Genomic DNA, 18,862 nt, shown 5'->3' with positions numbered 1-18,862 from the left:
CTTAATATTGACAAAATGGGACAGGCCTAAAAGAAGAATAGCCCCCCTCCAACCCTACCATCCCCCCGTTGTCCTAGAATTTCAGCTAAACACCGCTACTTGTCTTGCATGGGTTGAAATCAAGTAGACCTCAGCATATTCAGCATTATTGTTTGCAGTGCACTTTCTATTGTAATATATTTTGTAGTAATAAAATGCATTTCATTTGTCATTCCAAAAGATGGTGCATCTCAAAAATTATTAGTAATGAAATACATTGAATTTTTCATTCCAATAGATGGTATTTTTTAGCCATTTGTACTGCCTTTACAGGTATCATACCAAATGCCTTAAAACAGAGATGTAGCATCAGATGGACACTTAGACACACAGACACACTTGTCTTTTTATTACAGTGAACTAGTTGTGATACTCATCTTAGATGGGCTGACATCAAAATACTTAAAATTGATCTCAATATTAACGTTTGCAGTGCATCATCTGTTTTAATGTATTTTATAATGTATGTAGTAATATAATGTATTGCATTTGTCATTCTAACAGATGGTTCATCAGAAATATTTGTAGAAATAAAATGTATTGCATTTGTCATTCCAACCGATGGTTCCTTAAAAAAAGCTTTCACGAATCCTATACTGATTAGCTTATAATAGAGAGATATGCCCTGCATCTGTCATTCCAACAGATGGTGCATAAAAAACATTTGTAGAAAACATTGTATTGCATTTGTTGTTCCAACAGATGGAACATCACAAAATTAGCACTGCTTTTACGAATCCAATACCAAATGGATTATAACAGAGACAAATTCCTTGCATCTATCATTCCAACAGATGGTGCATCAAAACATTTGTAGAAAACATTGTATTGCATTTGTTGTTCCAACAGATGGAACATCACAAAATTAGCACTGCTTTTACGAATCCAATACCAAATGGATTATAACAGAGACAAATTCCTTGCATCTATCATTCCAACAGATGGTGCATCAAAACATTTGTAGTAATATATATTTCATTGCATTGGTTATTCTACCAGATGGTGCATCACAAACATTTGTACAAAAAATTGGATTTCATTTGTCATTCTAACCAATAGTGCCTCACAAAAAGTAGCTCTGCTTTTATGAATCTCATACCAAATGGCTTATAATAGAAACATATGCATTAGATCTGTCTTTCCAACAGATGGTGCATCATAAACATTTGTTGCAATATAATGCATTGCATTTGTCATTCTAATAGATGGCACATCACAAACATTTGTAGAAATAATTTTTTTTGCATCTGTCATTCCAACTGATGGTTCACCATAAACATTTGTAGTAATATAGTGCATTGCATTTGTTATATTTCCCAGATGGTGCATCACAAACATTTGTACAAAAAATTGGATTTCATTTGTCATTCCAACCAATAGTGCCTCACAAAAAGTAGCTCTGCTTTTATGAATCTCATACCAAATGGCTTATAATAGAAACATATGCATTAGATCTGTCTTTCCAACAGATGGTGCATCATAAACATTTGTTGCAATATAATGCATTGCATTTGTCATTCTAATAGATGGCACATCACATACATTTGTAGAAATAATTTTTTTTGCATCTGTCATTCCAACTGATGGTTCACCATAAACATTTGTAGTAATATAGTGCATTGCATTTGTTATATTTCCCAGATGGTGCATCACAAACATTTGTACAAAAAATTGTATTTCATTTGTCATTACAACTGATTGTGCCTCACAAAAAAGTAGTACTGTTTTTATGAATCTCATACTAAATGGCTTATAACAGAGACACATGCCTTGCATCTGTAATTCCAACAGATGGTGCATCAAAATATTTGTAGTAACATAATGCATTGCATTTGTCATTCTACAAGATGGCACATCACCAACATAAAATAAATTTTATTGCATCTGTCATTCCAACTGATGGTGCACCATAAACATGTGTAGTAATATAATGCATTGCAATTGTCATTCTAACAGATGGCGTGTCACAACCGTTTGTAGTAATAAAATACATTACATTTTTCATTTCAACAGATGGTGCATTGCAAAAATTAGCACTGCTTTTACAAACCCAATACCACATGGCTTATAACAGAGACTGGGTACTGATGGAAGTGATGGATTAATATGTGCAGGGGATGTGCTTTTGGAACTTATTAGGACTTATTTGCTTTGGATCTCCTAGTTCCCCCCCCCCCCCCCATTTTTTTGTACTTCAGTCAGATACTCTCTTTGCGTTTCCCTCTGTTTTGGGATGAGACTCACCTCCATGTCTAAGACGTCAAATCCCAATCTGTGTTTGTGTGAGGACTTCAGTCCCACCCTGTTCAACCCGCTTCTACCAAAATGTGCAGATTTCCAGTTTCTACAGCTGAAGACCACAAGTTCTGAAAATGTACCCCTCAATTAGTGGCTGCACCTGCAGCTTTATCTGCAGTGCCCCCTTATATGACTTGGCACAGTGATATGAAATTGTCCCCCACTGTCACTTTAGTGACTGAAGTTTTGGTTTGGGGGCTTAAACTATTATTCTGGAGGATTTTATTTAGTGACCGCACGTGTACTTTATTCCGCCCACGGGGTACCCCCTCCATCCGTAATACAGCGCGACGTACTCACGGCAATCGGAATAATTCAGATGAGCACTTAGGCGGCAGACAGCCCCCCAGCGAGACCCTTTAAACCTTCATTTGGCCTTTTGAATGCTTATGGCAGGAGCTGATTAAAGCCCATTAGACATTTGCTCCTGTGGCAGCGGGAATCAACAATGGCAGGCGTCATTCGGTGGGAAGCAAATGAGGCTTTTTGTGTAATTTGCTGCCACATAAAGCCCCGCTGAATAAAAGCAGGTAAATTGGCACCGTCCTTCCTCTTACAGTATGGTACACATCCACTTAGTTATTTATGCCACAGTTTCTGTCTAAAGTGACCGAGAAATGGCTTTGTTTCAACGCATTCGCTTCCATGTTGTTACAACTGGAGGTCTGGCAGATGAAACAACGCATTGAGCTCAAGCGCTACGAGACCCTGGCAGGACCTGAGCTGGCAAAAGTAGAGCTGCGTTTAGTGCCCTCTCACAGTGAGCGCCATCTCAAGACGTCATGGAGCCTCCGCCATACAGGACCTCACACACCCGGAGAACTGTGGGCAAAGTGAGACGAGTAGTCAAGAGTGGGGACTGAACCAGGCTGTGCCCAACTTATGCCCACACTTATCAATTATCCCAGAATAGAGGAATCAGAGCTGCCCCTTTCTATACACAGATCATCCACTGTGTGTGGGGCCTGAGATCAGAGGACTGATGTTGAGGGGGCTCTGTTGGGGGGGTCAGTAACTGGGACTGAACCAGTCTGTGCCCACATTTACCAAGCATCTCAGAATACGGAAACCAGATCCATCCCTTCTTATATGCACTATGCGTGGAGCCCGAGATCAGAGGACCGATGTTAAGGGGGTGCCACTGGAGGGTTAATACTGGCGACTGAACCAGTTGAGATCTGTGCCTCCTGTAGGGCCCAAGATCAGAGGAGTAATATTAAGGGGGAGTCCTATTGGGTTTTGTCAGAGTTCAGGATAGGAGGCAAAGTGAGATGAGTAGTTAGTAGTGAGGACTGAACCAGTCTGTGCCCAATCTGTGCCCGCATTCATCAAGCATCTCAGAGTAGAGAAACCAGAGCTGCCCCTTTCTATATGCAGATCATACACTGTGTGTGGGGCCTGAAATCAGAGGACTGATGTCGAGTGGGGCCAGTTGGGGGTCCCTATGACCACAGGGACTGAACCAGTTGAGATTGGTGCCCGCCCTTATCAAGCGTCTCAGAGTGAGGAAAACTGCCCTAACTGGCTCAAAAATCTCAGAGTGACGCCAATGTGGTCCCACTCTCCGGCATTTCATCAGTTTTGCGAATTTAGGAAACTTCTGTTACCTTCGCCCAGATTTTGGGGAGTGCTGTCCTACCTCACCAGAAGATGGCGCTCAGGCAGAGTTCAGCACACACATCCCAGGAGAGGTGCAATGTTTTCGAAATGCTGGACAACAATCAACTCGTAAAGAGACATCGACTTGACAGAGCTGGAGTAACGTGGAACGTTCGGAGCAAATCTTTGCACTTTACGTGATCGCTCCATCCACACCACGCCAAGAAGCCGTGAGCTGTGAGCCGAAATGAAAAGCGTTACGTTACATTCTGTTGTTTGGCTTTGGGAACGGGCGACTTTCGCAGTAGTGCTGATTTGTTCAGGTCACATCCAACCCTCTCTCGATTGTTTTGCGCCACACAGCGCGTGAGGTGACCCGCACACTCACACATTTCCCCCTCCGCTCCACGTGAGGTCACGTTAAAGCAAATTCATGCAAAATGGCTGGTTTTCCTGGAGTTGTTGTCTCACACGTGAAGATCGACGCCCCCCAAGTGTGGATGAGAGAGGAGAGTCACGAGTGACGTCACGGGGTCGGGCCACAAATTGTAGCGTAGTCGGCTGGATAGTACTCCGAAGATAGGCGGGGCTGGATGGGTGATTGGCAGCGAAATGTCACACGGGTACGCCGAGCTCTGCAGTGCATGAACCCCTCTAACCTTCACATGACACTTTCCAAGGTTCAAGATGGCGGGGACATTGGATGAACGGTGCTAAGGTGCGATCACTGAGGGACGCGGCACGCAACTGTGATAGGTGATGGGAAAATGAACTCAACTTCAGAAACAGAGCAGGAAGAGCCGTGGCTGCCTACAGTGACGTTCTTACATCACGAGGTGTTCCCCGCGGCCATAACAACGGGTGGCGTGAATCTTCTGGAGGTCCAGCTGTGGAGCCTTCACTGTTAAGTAAAGGGGGCCCGTTATCAGGCTTCACTCTCATTCACTCTGTGTGTAACCTTGTGTTTGGATATAATCACATCCCTTTGAATATCATTATTATTATTATTATCTTTGTGCTGAAGCCTTAACGTTAATATCAAGACGCCATCATGATTTCCATGGAAACTACAAAACATTTTCAGATATCTCAAAACACATGTACGTCCGATTCAAGATACCTCAGACTGGCTATGCGTGCATTTCAAGACCTGGGACATGCATATTAGAGGGTGTTGGGAAGGCCAGCAGGGGGCACTCATCCTGTGGCCTGAGTGTGATGTGGATCCCAGTGACACCAGTGCAGTGACAGGGACACTGGGCTGTTAAAAATGAGATGTGAAAACCGAAATTCTGACTCTCCCTGGGTGTCCTCCGTTAAGAGTGCGGTGTACCCCGATGTCCTGGATAAACTGCCCATCACAGCCTGGTCATTCTGCCAAATAATATCCATCCATTATCCCAACCCGCTATATCCTAACTACAGGGTCATGGGGGTCTGCTGGAGCCAATCCCAGCCAACACAGGGCGCAAGGCAAGAACAAATCTTGGGCAGGGCGCCAGCCCACCACAGGGCACACACACACACCAAGCACACATTAGGGACAATTTAGGATCGCCAATGTAATGTCAGTAAATGTAAAGAATTACACATAGGAAGTGAAAATGTTAGGTTTGAATTCACAATGAGCGGTCAGAAAATCGAGAGTCCACCTTATGAGAAGGATTTAGTAGTTGTACTGGACTCTAAGCTATTGACTTCCAGCCAGTGTTCAGAAGTCATTAAGAAGGCTCACAGAATGTCAGGTTATATAGCGCCTTGATGTGTGGAGTACAAGTCACAGGAGGTTCAGCTCAAGCTTTATAACACACTGGTGAGGCCTCATCTGGAGTCCTGCGTCTTCAGGCTACAAAAAGGACATAACAGCACAAGAAAAGGTCCAGAGAAGAGCAACTGGGCTGATTCAGGGCTACAGGGGATGAATTATGAGGAAAGATTAAAAGACCTGAGCCTTTTAACCATTTAATGTCAGTAAATGTAAAGGGTCCCACGTAGGAAGTAAAAATGTGAGGTTTGAATATAGAAGGAGGGGTTTGAAAATCGAGAGTACGTTATGTGAGAAGGATTTAGGAGTCCTAGTGGACTCGACACATTCAACTACCAGGCAGTGTTCAGAAACCATTAAGACAGTTAACAGAATGTCATGTTATATAGCGCCTTGACGTGTGGTGTTCAAGTCACAGGATGTTCTGCTCAGGCTTTATAACAAACTGGTGAGGCCTCATCTGGAGTCCTGTGTGCAGTTTTGGCCTCCATAAAGACATAGCAGCACAAGAGAAGGTCCAGAGAAGAGCAACTAGGCTGATTCAGGGCTACAGGGGATGAGCGATGAGGAAAGATTAAAAGAGCTGAGCCTTAAGGAGATGAAGAGGAGACCTGACTGAAGTGTGCAAAATGATGAAATGAATTAGTCCAGTGGATCGAGACGGTGACTTTAAAATGAGCTCATCAAGAACATGGGGACACAGTTGGAAACTTGTGAAGGGGAAATGTCACACAAACATTAGGACGTTTTTCTAATAGACACTTGGAATAAGCAACCACGTAGTGTGGTGGACAGTGAGACTTCAGGGACTTTCAAAACTCGACTTTGTGTTATTTTTAGAAGAATGAAGTGGGCAGGACTGGCAAGCTTTGTGGGGCTGAATGGCCAGATTGTTCTCATGGCATAATGCTTACCGGTGGCTGAAGTGGCTCCCCACTCACAATGTAAAGCGCTTTGAGTAGTGAGAAAAGGCGCTATATAAATGTAAAGAATTATTATTAGGGGTCAGGATTTAGGAACGAGGCCGCACGTTTATGGTTTGATGTAGTGCCTTTCCACACTAAATACAACCCCAGCATATTTTTCAGACGGCTGCATGGCACTCTCTGCGTGCCCAGGGTGTGCGTGCTGGCAGGCGGTGTGGCACACAGCATGGCGCCCATGTCAGCTACCAAACCAGTGGCCTTGTGTTTCACAATCTGACGTCTCATCAACTTTGTGCTCGGCGGCGCTGCCCGTGTGAGACGTGTGAAGGTATGCTGACCATGTGTGTTTGTGTGTGTTGCCTCACGCAGTAAAGAAATCTCAGCTAAGGACACAACTGGGCAAAGTCTACAGGTGGGTGCCATCAAGCAATCAATTAAGCAATGCTTGTGCACTAAAGTAGGCTGTGGTAGACTAAGATAAGGAAGATTTTTCCTTATTATGGATTCTTCCTTATGGGCTTCATAATACTGCCGGGTGAGAAGGCCACTTTATATAAAATGACACTCGCGTAACTTATTCTTTAATATTTTTTTTGAAGCAGCCTCTGGTGAGTCCGCAGCTCTCAGCACCCCAAATACGTAAGTGTCCTCCAAAGGGCGGCCTTTGTGAAGTCGTCTGAGAGAATTTCAGTAAAATGTTAGATATCAAATGGGGGCGTGTGGCCTGAGCAGAGAGAAGCCTTCTGTGATGTCACCAATAAAACCAAAGTGACATCACATTTGTGACAAACTGACTGAAGAGTTAGCTCTCCGTCTGTCTGTGTGTCTGCCTGAAACCCCTCGAGCTCCTGGTGGTCCAGTTTTCTTGAAACTCCGTTTTCTGAAAAGCAAAGGTTTCCCACAGAAATCAGCATAAAACACTTATTTAGGACAAATGTCACCTGTTGCATGTTCCATGAGCCGACTGGTTCAGTCCCTGCTACTGAAAAACACAAGTACTCTGATCTTGGGTCCCCATGTACAATGTGTGATCTGCATATAGGAAGGGGCAGCTCTGATTTCCCTATTTGGAGATGTTTGATACATTTGGGCACAGACTGGGCACAAACTGGTTCAGTCCTTATTATCGACTACTTGTCTCACTTATTACATACGTGTTTGTGATGGTGCAAGGAACCTCATCAGAACTGGCCGATGTTAAGAGTGGTGACCAGCAGGGGGCAGTGCTGGGCCGCTGCTATTTTTAATATATACTGTATAAATGATTTAGATAGGAATATCAGTAACAATCTGGTGAAGTCTGCAGATGATACCAACATAGGTGGATTAGCAGATAATTTGGAATCCGTTATATCATCACAGAAGGACTTAGACAGCAGACAGGCTTGGGCAGATGAAATTTAATGTCAGTAAATGTAAAGAATTACAGATAGGAAGTAAAAATGTGAGGTTTGAATACACAATGGGAAGTCGGAAAATCGAGAGTCCACCTTATGAGAAGGATTTAGGAGTCATTGTGGACTCTAAGATATCGACTGCCAGACAGTGTTCAGAAGACATTAAGAAGGCTCACAGAATGTCAGGTTATATAGCGCCTTGATGTGTGGAGTACAAGTCACAGGAGGTTCTGCTCAAGTCTTTATAACACACTGGTGAGGCCTCAACTGGAGTCCTGGGTCTTCAGGCTACAAAAAGGACATAACAGCACAAGAAAAGGTCCAGAGAAGAGCAATTAGGCTGAATCAGGGCTACAGGGGATGAGTTATGAAGAAAGATGAAAAGAGCCGAGCCTTTTAACCATTTAATGTCATTAAATGTAAAGAGTCACACATAGGAAGTAAAAATGTGAGGTTTGAATATACAAGGAGGGGTTTGAAAATCGAGAGTGCGTCATGTGAGAAGGATTTAGGAGTCATAGTGGACTCGACACCATCAACTACCAGGCAGTGTTCAGAAACCATTAAGACAGTTAACAGAATGTCAGGTTATATAGCGCCTTGATGTGTGGAGTACAAGTCACAGGAGGTTCTGCTCAAGTCTTTATAACACACTGGTGAGGCCTCGTGTGGAATCCTGTGGGCTTTTTGGGTCTCCATAAAGACATAGCAGCACTACAGAAAGTCCAGTGAAGAGCAACTAGGCTGAATCCAGGGCTACAGGGGATGAGTTATGAGGAAAGATTAAAAGAGCTGAGCCTTTTAACCATTTAATGTCAGTAAATGTAAAGGGTCACACGTAGGAAGTAAAAATGTGAGGTCTGAATACACAATGGGTGGTCTGAAAATCAAGAGTCCACTTTATGAGAAGGATTTAGGGGTCATAGTGGACTCTAAGCTATTGACTCCCAGCCAGTATTCAGAAGCCATTAAGAAGGCTAACAGAATGTCAGGTCATATAGCGCCTTGACAAGTCACAGGAGGTTCTGCTCAAGCTTTATAACACACTGGTGAGGCCTCACCTGGAGTCCTGTGGGCAGTTTGGGTCTCCAGGCTACAAAAAGGACATAACAGCACAAGAAAAGGTCCAGAGAAGAGCAACTAGGCTGAGTCCTGGGCTACAGGGGATGAGTGACGAGGAATGATTAAAAGAGCTGAGCCTTTACAGTTTAAGCAAAAGAAGATTAAGAGGTGACATGACTGAAGTGTTTAAAATTATGAAGGGAATTAGTGCAGTGGATCAAGATGGTGACTTTAAAATGAGTTCATCAAGAACACAGGGACACAGTTGGGAACTCGTGAAGGGGAAATTTCACACAAACATTAGGACGTTTTCCTTTATACAAAGAATGACAGACACTTGGAATAAGCAACCAAGTAGTGTGGTGGACAGTAAGACTTTATGGACTTTCAAAACTCAACTTGTTTGGAAGAAATAAGTGGAGAGGATTGTGGGGCTGAATGGCCTGTTCTCGTCCAGAGTGTTCTAATGTTCTAATGTTTGTTCTGTCACTCATAAGCTGAAAGGAACTTTCCGGAAAAAAATTAAAAAAGCTTGAAATAGTTGAGTGGCTGGCAGTGCGCAGTGTCTGCCAACACGCCGTGTCGTTTGATGAAGTCCTATAGCCACGGATCTACGACTGTGGAGTCTTCCCAGGTGGGCACATTATACAAAACCAGTAATGGCGGACCGTGCAGTGAATCCACTTGACTTGTAGTGTTCCTCCTCTTTCTTTCTCTGTACGTTTACCATTCGTTTGCTCAGATGTTGATGTGATTGCTCCTTCCTGAGCCGCTCTCCTTTTCTCCACCCTAGCGGTCCGCTTCTTCTCTTCTTCTGTCGGCATCTTTTCATTAAAACTGATTAAGTCGGTGTTTGTGTTGCAATTACTTAGCACGTTTTTCTTAATTTTTCACTTAAGCTGGCACTCAAGTCTTCAATCTGCCTTAAGAATGATTTAAGATATGAAGAGGTAGAGGAAGTGACGGCAAAGGTGGTAGGGAATGAGAACAGTGCCCGTATGTATGCGCCACACGGCCACCCTGCTGCCCGCTGCTCAGAGTTGATTCTACAATACAATAAAGTAAAAAGAGAAATAAAAATCATTCCCCGTGTCTGCATGGGTTTTCTCCGTGCGCTCCGGTTTCTTCCCACAGTCCAAAGACATGCAGGTTAGGTGGATTGGCGATTTTAAATTGGGCTTGGTGTGTGGGTGTGTTTGTGTGTGTCCTGCGGTGGGTTGGCACCCTGCCCGGGATTGGTTCCTGCCTTGTGCCCTGTGTTGGCTGGGACTGGCTCCAGCAGACCCCCGTGACCCTGTGTTTGGATTCAGTGGGTTGGAAAATGGATGGATGGATGGATAAAAATCATCACCCGACAGTAGAGGTCACGTAGTATATATTGTGAAATAAAGCACCTTGACACAAAACAAAGGTTTGGGGCAGCCACCCGTGTACTTGACTTTGGCTGCAAAGCAATCAAAATATTCAGCACAACAATGTACAGAACAGAGTCCAAAACAGAACTGGTCAACTGAGGAAGGGAGTGGGGTTTTAGATTGGCGGAAGTGATGTCGTCCTCAGGTGCCGGGACAGGAAGTGATGTCGTCCTCAGGTGCCGGGACAGGAAGTGCTGTCTTCGTATTCAGGTGGAATTTCCCGTGTCTGGTCTGCGGGGACAAAATAAAAGAGTTGAATGTACCCCACTACCACCCCCCTTGGCCGGGCATGGAATTCCTTTCTTTTTGGTCCCTGTGGCTGGCTGCCATGCGCATGTGTGTGACAAAGTGTACCAAATTTCAGGTCAGTTGGTTAAACGGTTTGCAAGCTGCAGGTCCTGGACAGACAAACGGACAGCCATGGTAGCAAATTATATAAGAACACAATATAATACAATTTATTTGTTGTAGAGCCCAAAATCATACAAGGAGTGCCGTAATGGGCTTTAACAGGCCCTGCCTTGTGACGGCCCCCCAGACTTGACCCTCTAAGAAGATAAGAAAAAACTCCCCAAAAAAAGGCCTGCTAGGGAAAAAAATGGAAGACCCCTCAGGAAAGAAGGGAGTTCAAAGGGAGACCCCTTTTCAGGTAGGTTGGGCGTGCAGTGGGTGACAAAGAGAAGGGGGGTCAATGCAATACAATACACAGAACAGAACACAAGTACTCCTCAATACAACATACAGTGGGTATAGAAAAGAATCCCCCCCCTTCGAAATATTCCCATATCTTTTTGACTGTACACCCTTAAATGAAAACACACAAACTAATATTTCTTCCCAGCTTTACTCACTCAATGCAATCTCTAACATCCAAGTGAAAGATCTCACAGCTACAGTTCAGAAGAATGATCAAAAAATCAGTGCCAGTATCTATCTATCTATCTATCTATCTATCTATCTATCTATCTATCTATCTATCTATCTATCTATCTATCTATCTATCTATCTATCTAATCCTGCCTACTATACTAAAATTAAATTCTATCTATCTATCTATCTATCTATCTATCTATCTATCTATCTCTCTCTGCACAGAGATGCAGTAATTAGAGTTACCACCGTGTATCTTACTGGAACCTTGATTTGAACCTTGGCTCGGACTTTCTCTACACGTTAGTCAAGTTGCTTTCCTCCAACATCCTATCAATCCTTGCAGTAAGAGAATCCAGTGTGTCCAATATGTGACTCTTAAGTTTTGCCCACTGTGATTGACGGAGCCCAGCTGTAGACGGGCATCTTGTTCAAAGTTGGTTCTTGGATTATTTTTGCATGATGATGCTTGCATAGGTTCAAAATACCCTATGAGGAAGGTGTGGTTAAGTAGGCACGAGTGTGTCCAGTAGGTCTTCCCTGCGTGGAGTTTGCATGTTCTCCCCATGTTTGAGTGCTCCGGTTTCCTCCCACGGTCCAAAGACCTAAATTGTCCCTAGTGTGTGTGTGTGTGTATGCCCTGCCCAGGATTTGTTCCTGCCTTGCGCCCTGTGCTGGCTGGGATTGGCTCCAGCGGACCCCCTCGACCCTGTGTTAGGATATAGCAGGTTGGACAATGACTGACTGACTGACTGAAAAGTGTCTGCCAGTAAGATAGACCCGAACCAGTCAAGCGCAGCCCCTTTAAACCCCACCAGATGCTCAAGCCGTAACAGCGAGATCTCATGGTCAGCGGTGTCAAAAGCTTATTTCTTTGGCTTATTCTTCAAAGCACATACAGGCCACTGAATGGCAAATGTTTCCGTGAATTAGAGTGTCTCTAAAAATAAACATAAAAGATCTCAAAGACAAAGACGGGCGCGATCGCAACTTGAATCGACGGCCATGGTGCACGCCCCAGGGGGGCTGCGGCCCCTCATTAGCACTCCTTGGCGCGCTCGCTCTTAACCGCAACCTTCTCTCAGGCACTTGACAGCGGGGAGCCACGGCTTGCGGAGAGGCGGACCGCGCACACCGGCGGAGTGTAATTACGGCCAACGTCTTTGTTGATTGCAACTGCCGGTTAGACAAGTTGAGCAGCTGAGCTTTTTTATATATATATATATATATATATATATATATATATATATATATATATATATATATATAATATAATATATATATATATATATATATATATATATATATATATATATATATATATACTCCTAATAGAATGTAATTATTCTTCTTCCTTAATGGGCTTGTGGAGAGTGAAAGAGTCTGTGCATGAACACACCATATTTACGAAATGAAAGCTGTCTTAATTGGGATCAAAATGTCGCTGGTGAAAAAAGTGCAACTGAGCAAAAGTTTATAGTAATGACAGCTGAGAAAAGCACAAGAGGTGCTCGGGAATGCAAGAAAGTCAGGCGCCTTTGGCGGACCTCCGCCTATCTCCGCCCGCTCTGCCCTCGGAGAAGAATGTGATAACAGGAGGCCGACGGACAAGTCCAAACTGCTGGCGCTCAGGGGCAGTGCGGTGGCACAGCGGTTAGCACAGCGGCGTCCTCCCAAGCTCCAGAGACCCAAGTTCACGTGGGGTCTCCTCCTACACCCCACAGATGTGCTGGTTAGACTAAAGAGATGACTCTACAGTGAGTGTGGGCATGAGAAGGGGCACGGACTGGCCTGAGCAGGATAGGCAAAGCTGCCTGGGACAGGGACTACTCACCTGTGAACATGAACAGGAATAAGTGGTGTTGAGAATATTATATTATATTATCCATCCATTGTCCAACATTCTCTAGTGGGCACCGTGAAGCTCGATTGGCATTTGCCACAGAATGTCAGAACTGGCCGGTCCACCACTGGCAGGCACCCTGTGCTTTTCACAGATGAGAGCAGGTTCACCCTGAGCACATGTGCCAGACGTGAAAAGGTCTAGAGAAGCTGTGGAGAACGTTATGCTGCCTGTGACATCGTTCAGCATGACTGGTTTGGTGGTGGGTCAGCGATGGTCAGTCCAGGGAGGCATATCCATGGAGGGACGCACAGACCTCTACAGGCTATGCTGGTGCAGTGGCTCCTGGGTTCCTCCTGGTGCACGACAATGCCCGGCCTCATGTGGCTTGAAATTCCAACCCTGGCTGCTGTCTTGGTTGACCCTCCAATGTTCTTGCTGTATCTTTGGGTGTCGTTTCCTGGCACCCTGGTGCTTCTCAGACCCTTTGAAGACGCGCACGTGTTATTAAATCGGTAACTTCAGATAGACCCCCATGGGGCTGTGCATATAAAAATAAACGGTCAGTTCTTCTCTTGAACCTGATACTTTGTGGACCACAAGGGGGCATACCAGCCAGCCCACCTGACACAGACAGTCAGACTCCAGTTGTCACACGGCACACACGTTTATTTACAGTACATAAAGTACAGTCCTTTCTTTTTCTTTCCTTTATTTTCTTCTCTTCTCTTCTCTTCTCCCTCCACTCCTCCTGGTCAGGCTTCATCTTCTCCCACCCAACTCTGGCTCCCAGAGTAGTGGCTGCTGTCTCCTTTTATATGGTACCTGGAATGGCTCCAGGTGCTCGTTGTCCCAGTTCCAGCAGTACTTCCGGGTGTGGTGGAAGGGGCTCAGGAGTTCTCCAGGCGCCCCCTGGTGGTGGCCACGGGTCCCCAACAGGGTTGAGCTTCCATGCTCCAAACCCATTGTACCACCACATTCCAGGATGGGGCTTCCCTCTAGCGCTTCAGGGGAGGCAATGCTTCGGAAAAGCTCCTTCCTCCGGTCCTTCCGAGGTAGAGGTGTCCCAGCCGGGGCGTACGCCACAACTTCTACAACAGGTTCCAGCATCTTGTGTGAGTGTAATGGCGCACACACATCCAGTGAATGGATGAACGAATAAAACTCTCAGGAGGACGTGGTAACACAATAGATAGGGCTGCTGCTGCTGGTGTGGCCTTGCAGAGGTCCAAATCCCAGTCACCATCAAACTGCCACATCCACGCAGACGTCACCCAGCATCCCAGTAACGTGCAGGTTACTGGTGACTTGAAACTGGTCCATCAGGAGTAAGCGCAGTCGAGTGTATCGGTGTGGTTTTAGATGGATTGGCGCCCCCTTGAGGGTTGGCTGCTGCATTGCACTTAAGGTCACCCATATACGTGCAGTACATCACAGAATAGATTATCGATAATCTCATGGATGGGCAGCCTCACAGCTCACACAGTCCACTGGTTTCCATTCACATAACGTGCCCGGTTTGTGGTGTGACCACCACCTCCAGGACATTCCTCACCTCTCGCTTGTTTTTCCTCTTACAGGTCATCGCGATCGTTATGGACATCTTCACTGATGTGGACATCTTCAAGGAGCTCGTGGACGCATCGATCCGAGGAGTTCCCGTCTACATCCTTCTTGACAATTTTCAGTTTAAGAGTTTCCTGCTCATGGCTGAGAAGCAAGGCATTCACATTCAGAGATTGCGGGTAAGAACGACCAAAGTTGTCCTTTTTCATTTCCTGTACGTTAAGACAAACTCCGTAAAAAGCTGGAAAGCCACCAAAGAGTGTAGCCGTAGGCAAGAGGGAGTTGGGTGGGATTAGAAACGTTTGGAAAAAAAAAAGCTGTGAGAAGAAGAACAGGCCAATCAGAACAACAAGCTCGGCCATCCTGTTCATGGAAATTGTCCAAAATGACATCAGGTCGAGATCTGAAGGTCCCTAAAGTCCTACGGTCCACCACACTCCTTGGTCACTTCTGCCTTGTGCCCTGTGGTTCTTGACGTGGTGAAAATCTTTTTAACGTTTGTGTGGTATCTCGTTTATTTGCTTAGCAGACACTTTTGCAAAAGCGGTCGTTGTAATTGAGTAGAAATATGTAGGAGAGGACAAGGTGACAGAACTGATCCTCACAAGTGAAGACACAAAATGCAAAAATATACAAAATACAAGCGCGTTACAATTCCGAGATTACGAAACCCATCCGTTAGAGAGAGACATACTGAACAAGGGGGTCTTCAAGGGCTTCTTAAAGGGAGTCAGACCTCGAAATGGAGATGGGCAGCTCATTCCACATGTAGAGGGGACCGGACTGAGACTGGTGTGGCCACCATCAGCTGACCTGATTGGTTGAGAAGGAGCAGAGGACCCCAGTGGTAGCAGACGTGGACCCTTCTCCTCTTAACGAGTTTCCAACCGTGTTACCAAGTGTCATCTACTGCACTTCACTAATGTCACATCTTCATCTCTGTTTGTTCAAGCCCTTCAGTCTCTCCTCACAGCTCAGACCTCTTAGTCCTCTAATCAGCCCGGTTGCTCCTCTCTGGACATTTTCTTGTGCTGCTTTGTCTTTTTTGTTATAATTTGGAGGACCAGACCTGACCCCAGTCCTCCAGGTGAGGGTTCACCTTATTATATAACTTTCTTGACTTGCACTGCACACTTTGTGATGTTTGACCTGACATCTTACTGGCCTCCTTAGTGGCTTCTGTCCACCATCTGGATGTGGATGGAGAGAAGTCCACTGTGACTTCGACTGTAAGTCCTTCTCATACGGCACACTTTCACGTGTCCAACTTCCATTGTGTATTCAAATCTCACATTTTGACTTCCTACATGTGATACTTTATAAATCTGTCCATACCTGTCTGCTGCTCAAGTCCCTCTGTAACGATTTAGCTGATTCTCTGTTATGTGCCCCTCTGTCTACTTTGGTAAAGCTCTCTCTCTCTCTCTTTCTCTCTCTCTCTCTCTCTGTCTGTCAGGTGGCATTTGGGGGTTCACTCAGGGGAGGGGAGAGTGGGAGTGGCTTTAAGCCCTCCAACTATGTAATATGAGAAGAAGTCAGAGGTCTACTTACTGACTTGGGTGGAGGGACTTCTCCATTAGCACATCTGGATAAACAGCTGTTTACCAATTGAGAGGTAGAGGTCTAGACTGCCACAGGACTCGACTCGGTGTCACTAACATTTAGGGGTAATGAATGAGCACAACTGATTAGACGTTAGTGATGTGGTTGGAAGAGGAAGTTCAGAACTCAAAGGAACCTCTGATAACATTCTTTAAAAAATACATTTATCTAGCTTATCTTAAGAAAATGATAAGTGAGTGTGTGTCTGTCAAGTTACCATGTGTCTGTCATTCCAACAGATGGCGCATAACACAAACATTTGTAGTAATAAATTGCATTGCATTTGCCATTTTAACAGATGGTGCATAACAGACATTTGTTATAATAAAATGCATTGCCACCTCACAAACATTAACCCTACTTTATGAATCGCCTACCAAATGGCACTTAGCAGTGACATATGCATTGCATTTTTCTTTCCAATAGATGGCACATTGCAAACATTTATGGAAATAAAATGCATTTCCATTCCAACAAATGGTACATCACAAACATTAGTACTGCTTTTACAAATCCCACACCAAAGTGCCTATGACAGAGGCATATGCATTGCATTTCTTATTCCAACAGACAGCACATCACAGGCATTTGTAGTAATAAAATACAGTGCATGTGCCATTCCAGTAGATGCTGCAGCACTAATAGTTCTAGTAATATTATGCATTGCATTTCTTTATTCCAACAGATAGTGCATGACATATATTTGTTGTAATGAAGTGCATTGCATTTGCCTTTCCAACAGATGGGGCGTCACAAACACTAACACAACGTTTATGAATTCCATACCAAATGGCACATAAGACAGACATATGCACTGTGCTTCTCATTCCAACAGATGGCACATCACAAACATTCAGAGTAATAAAATGCATTGCATTTTCCAGTTCAACAGATGGTGCATGGCATCTATCTATCTATCTATCTATCTATCTATCTATCTATCTATCTATCTATCTATCTATCTATCTATCTATCTATCTATCTATCTATCTATCTATCTATCTATCTATCTATCTATCTATCTATCTATCTATCTATCTATCTATCTATCTATCTATCTATCTAAGAGGTTCATGATTTATTCCTTGTCTCTTTGTGTTCCTGTGCGCCTTTTTAAATCTTCGGTTTTAATGACAGCGTTAGCCAATCCGATTGGCAGATTTAACTCGATTTTCTCTCTCATGTCCTTATCTGGCACTATAACGAGACTATTCCATCATTGATGCTTTCCATTTAACGCTCATCTCCGCCCCGGGCTCATTCTTTCAGATCAGACACGACCGGCCGTCTTGAAGAGCTGCAGCTGAAGGCACTCAGAAGTGATTTTTAATTAGTTTGTCTGCGTTGACTCAGGCTACATAACAGCAGTGAACACAGACGCTGCCCCCTCATTGCACCAAATCAAAACTAATAAAGTTGTTATCCATGAAAGGGAAGGAGTCCAGGGAGCCATCAAAGGAGGTGCACTTTGGGAAGTGAAGGACACCCCTTTGAGGTTGTGAAGCTTTGTGTATCCCGGCATAGTCAGGGGGCTTGTTGATCAGCTCATGACCAGCAGCTCTTCAGCATGAAGGTCCAGTGGCCACAGCCCCTCCAGATGTTGAGCGCCATAAGTAACAGTAAATGTCCGTCAGTCGTTTAAGAGCTCACACGATGTGATGGTCCTTATCAATATTTCTACGTCACTTGAGTATAACATTTTCTTTCTACTTTACCTTCATATTCCCTTTAATGATTTTTTTGTCGAGATTGACAGTGCCACAACGTCTGAGGACACAGCTACTCTGGGACAGTCCTGATAACAAGAATCAGCAATAGCACCTTGGGAAAATGGCGGTGATAAAACAGCCCAAAACAAAAGTCAAGCTAATAACTACAACAATTTATTAAGAAAAAATGAAGTCAGTGGATTTCTTGGGGTAGCAGAGACAAAAGTTTAAATAGAAAGCCCCCAGGTGGGATACAAAAAATATTCCAAAAAGGAGGTCCTGACAGACACATGTTATAAAATCGAGTCTCCACCATGGCAGAATGGGTGTGAGACCTCCAAATATGAGAAGAGAAAGCAGGCCAAGGTCTTCACTGAGCTGCCCACCTTAACTCAGCCAGGCCCCAGATAGTGGGGAGCTAGCAAAACAACACAAAAGGCCCACAGATATGTCAAAAACCCAGACAAGAGGGAGGATTACCATCAACCCCTGGCTTGTGCACAAGAAGAGCAAGGAAACAACTTTTAAAAATCCAAGATTTATTAGAAAAAAATAGAAAAATAGGCAAAAAAGACCAAACAGAGCAGAAAAAAAGCAAATGGACGTGCGTGAAAGGACCTCCACTGCTGACAAGTCCCAATGCACGAGGGAGAATTGAAAAAAACAGTAAATCCAAACAGAAATAGCAGGACTCGCAGAACAACACAAATAAATAAAATGATTTCCTATTGATGCTCAAGTACACCTAATATCAGACGTGTTTAAACTTCT

The 18,862-nt window shown here is 44.4% G+C and overlaps 1 protein-coding gene across 1 annotated transcript in view; it reads left to right on the top strand.

Annotated features, from left to right (window-relative positions):
- fam83b (family with sequence similarity 83 member B) overlaps positions 1–18,862 on the top strand; it is an 89,712-nt gene that overhangs the window by 38,215 nt on the left and 32,635 nt on the right. Inside the window, exon 3 of the mRNA XM_051919130.1 lies at positions 14,795–14,959. Coding sequence (XP_051775090.1) covers positions 14,795–14,959 — 165 coding nt within the window. The remainder of the gene's footprint in view (positions 1–14,794; positions 14,960–18,862) is intronic.

Source organism: Erpetoichthys calabaricus, chromosome 15 (genome assembly GCF_900747795.2).
Source record: "Erpetoichthys calabaricus chromosome 15, fErpCal1.3, whole genome shotgun sequence".
Taxonomy (NCBI): Eukaryota; Metazoa; Chordata; class Cladistia; order Polypteriformes; family Polypteridae; genus Erpetoichthys; species Erpetoichthys calabaricus.
Note: the sequence above shows the minus strand (reverse complement) of the source record. Positions and strands in the feature narration are given on the sequence as shown.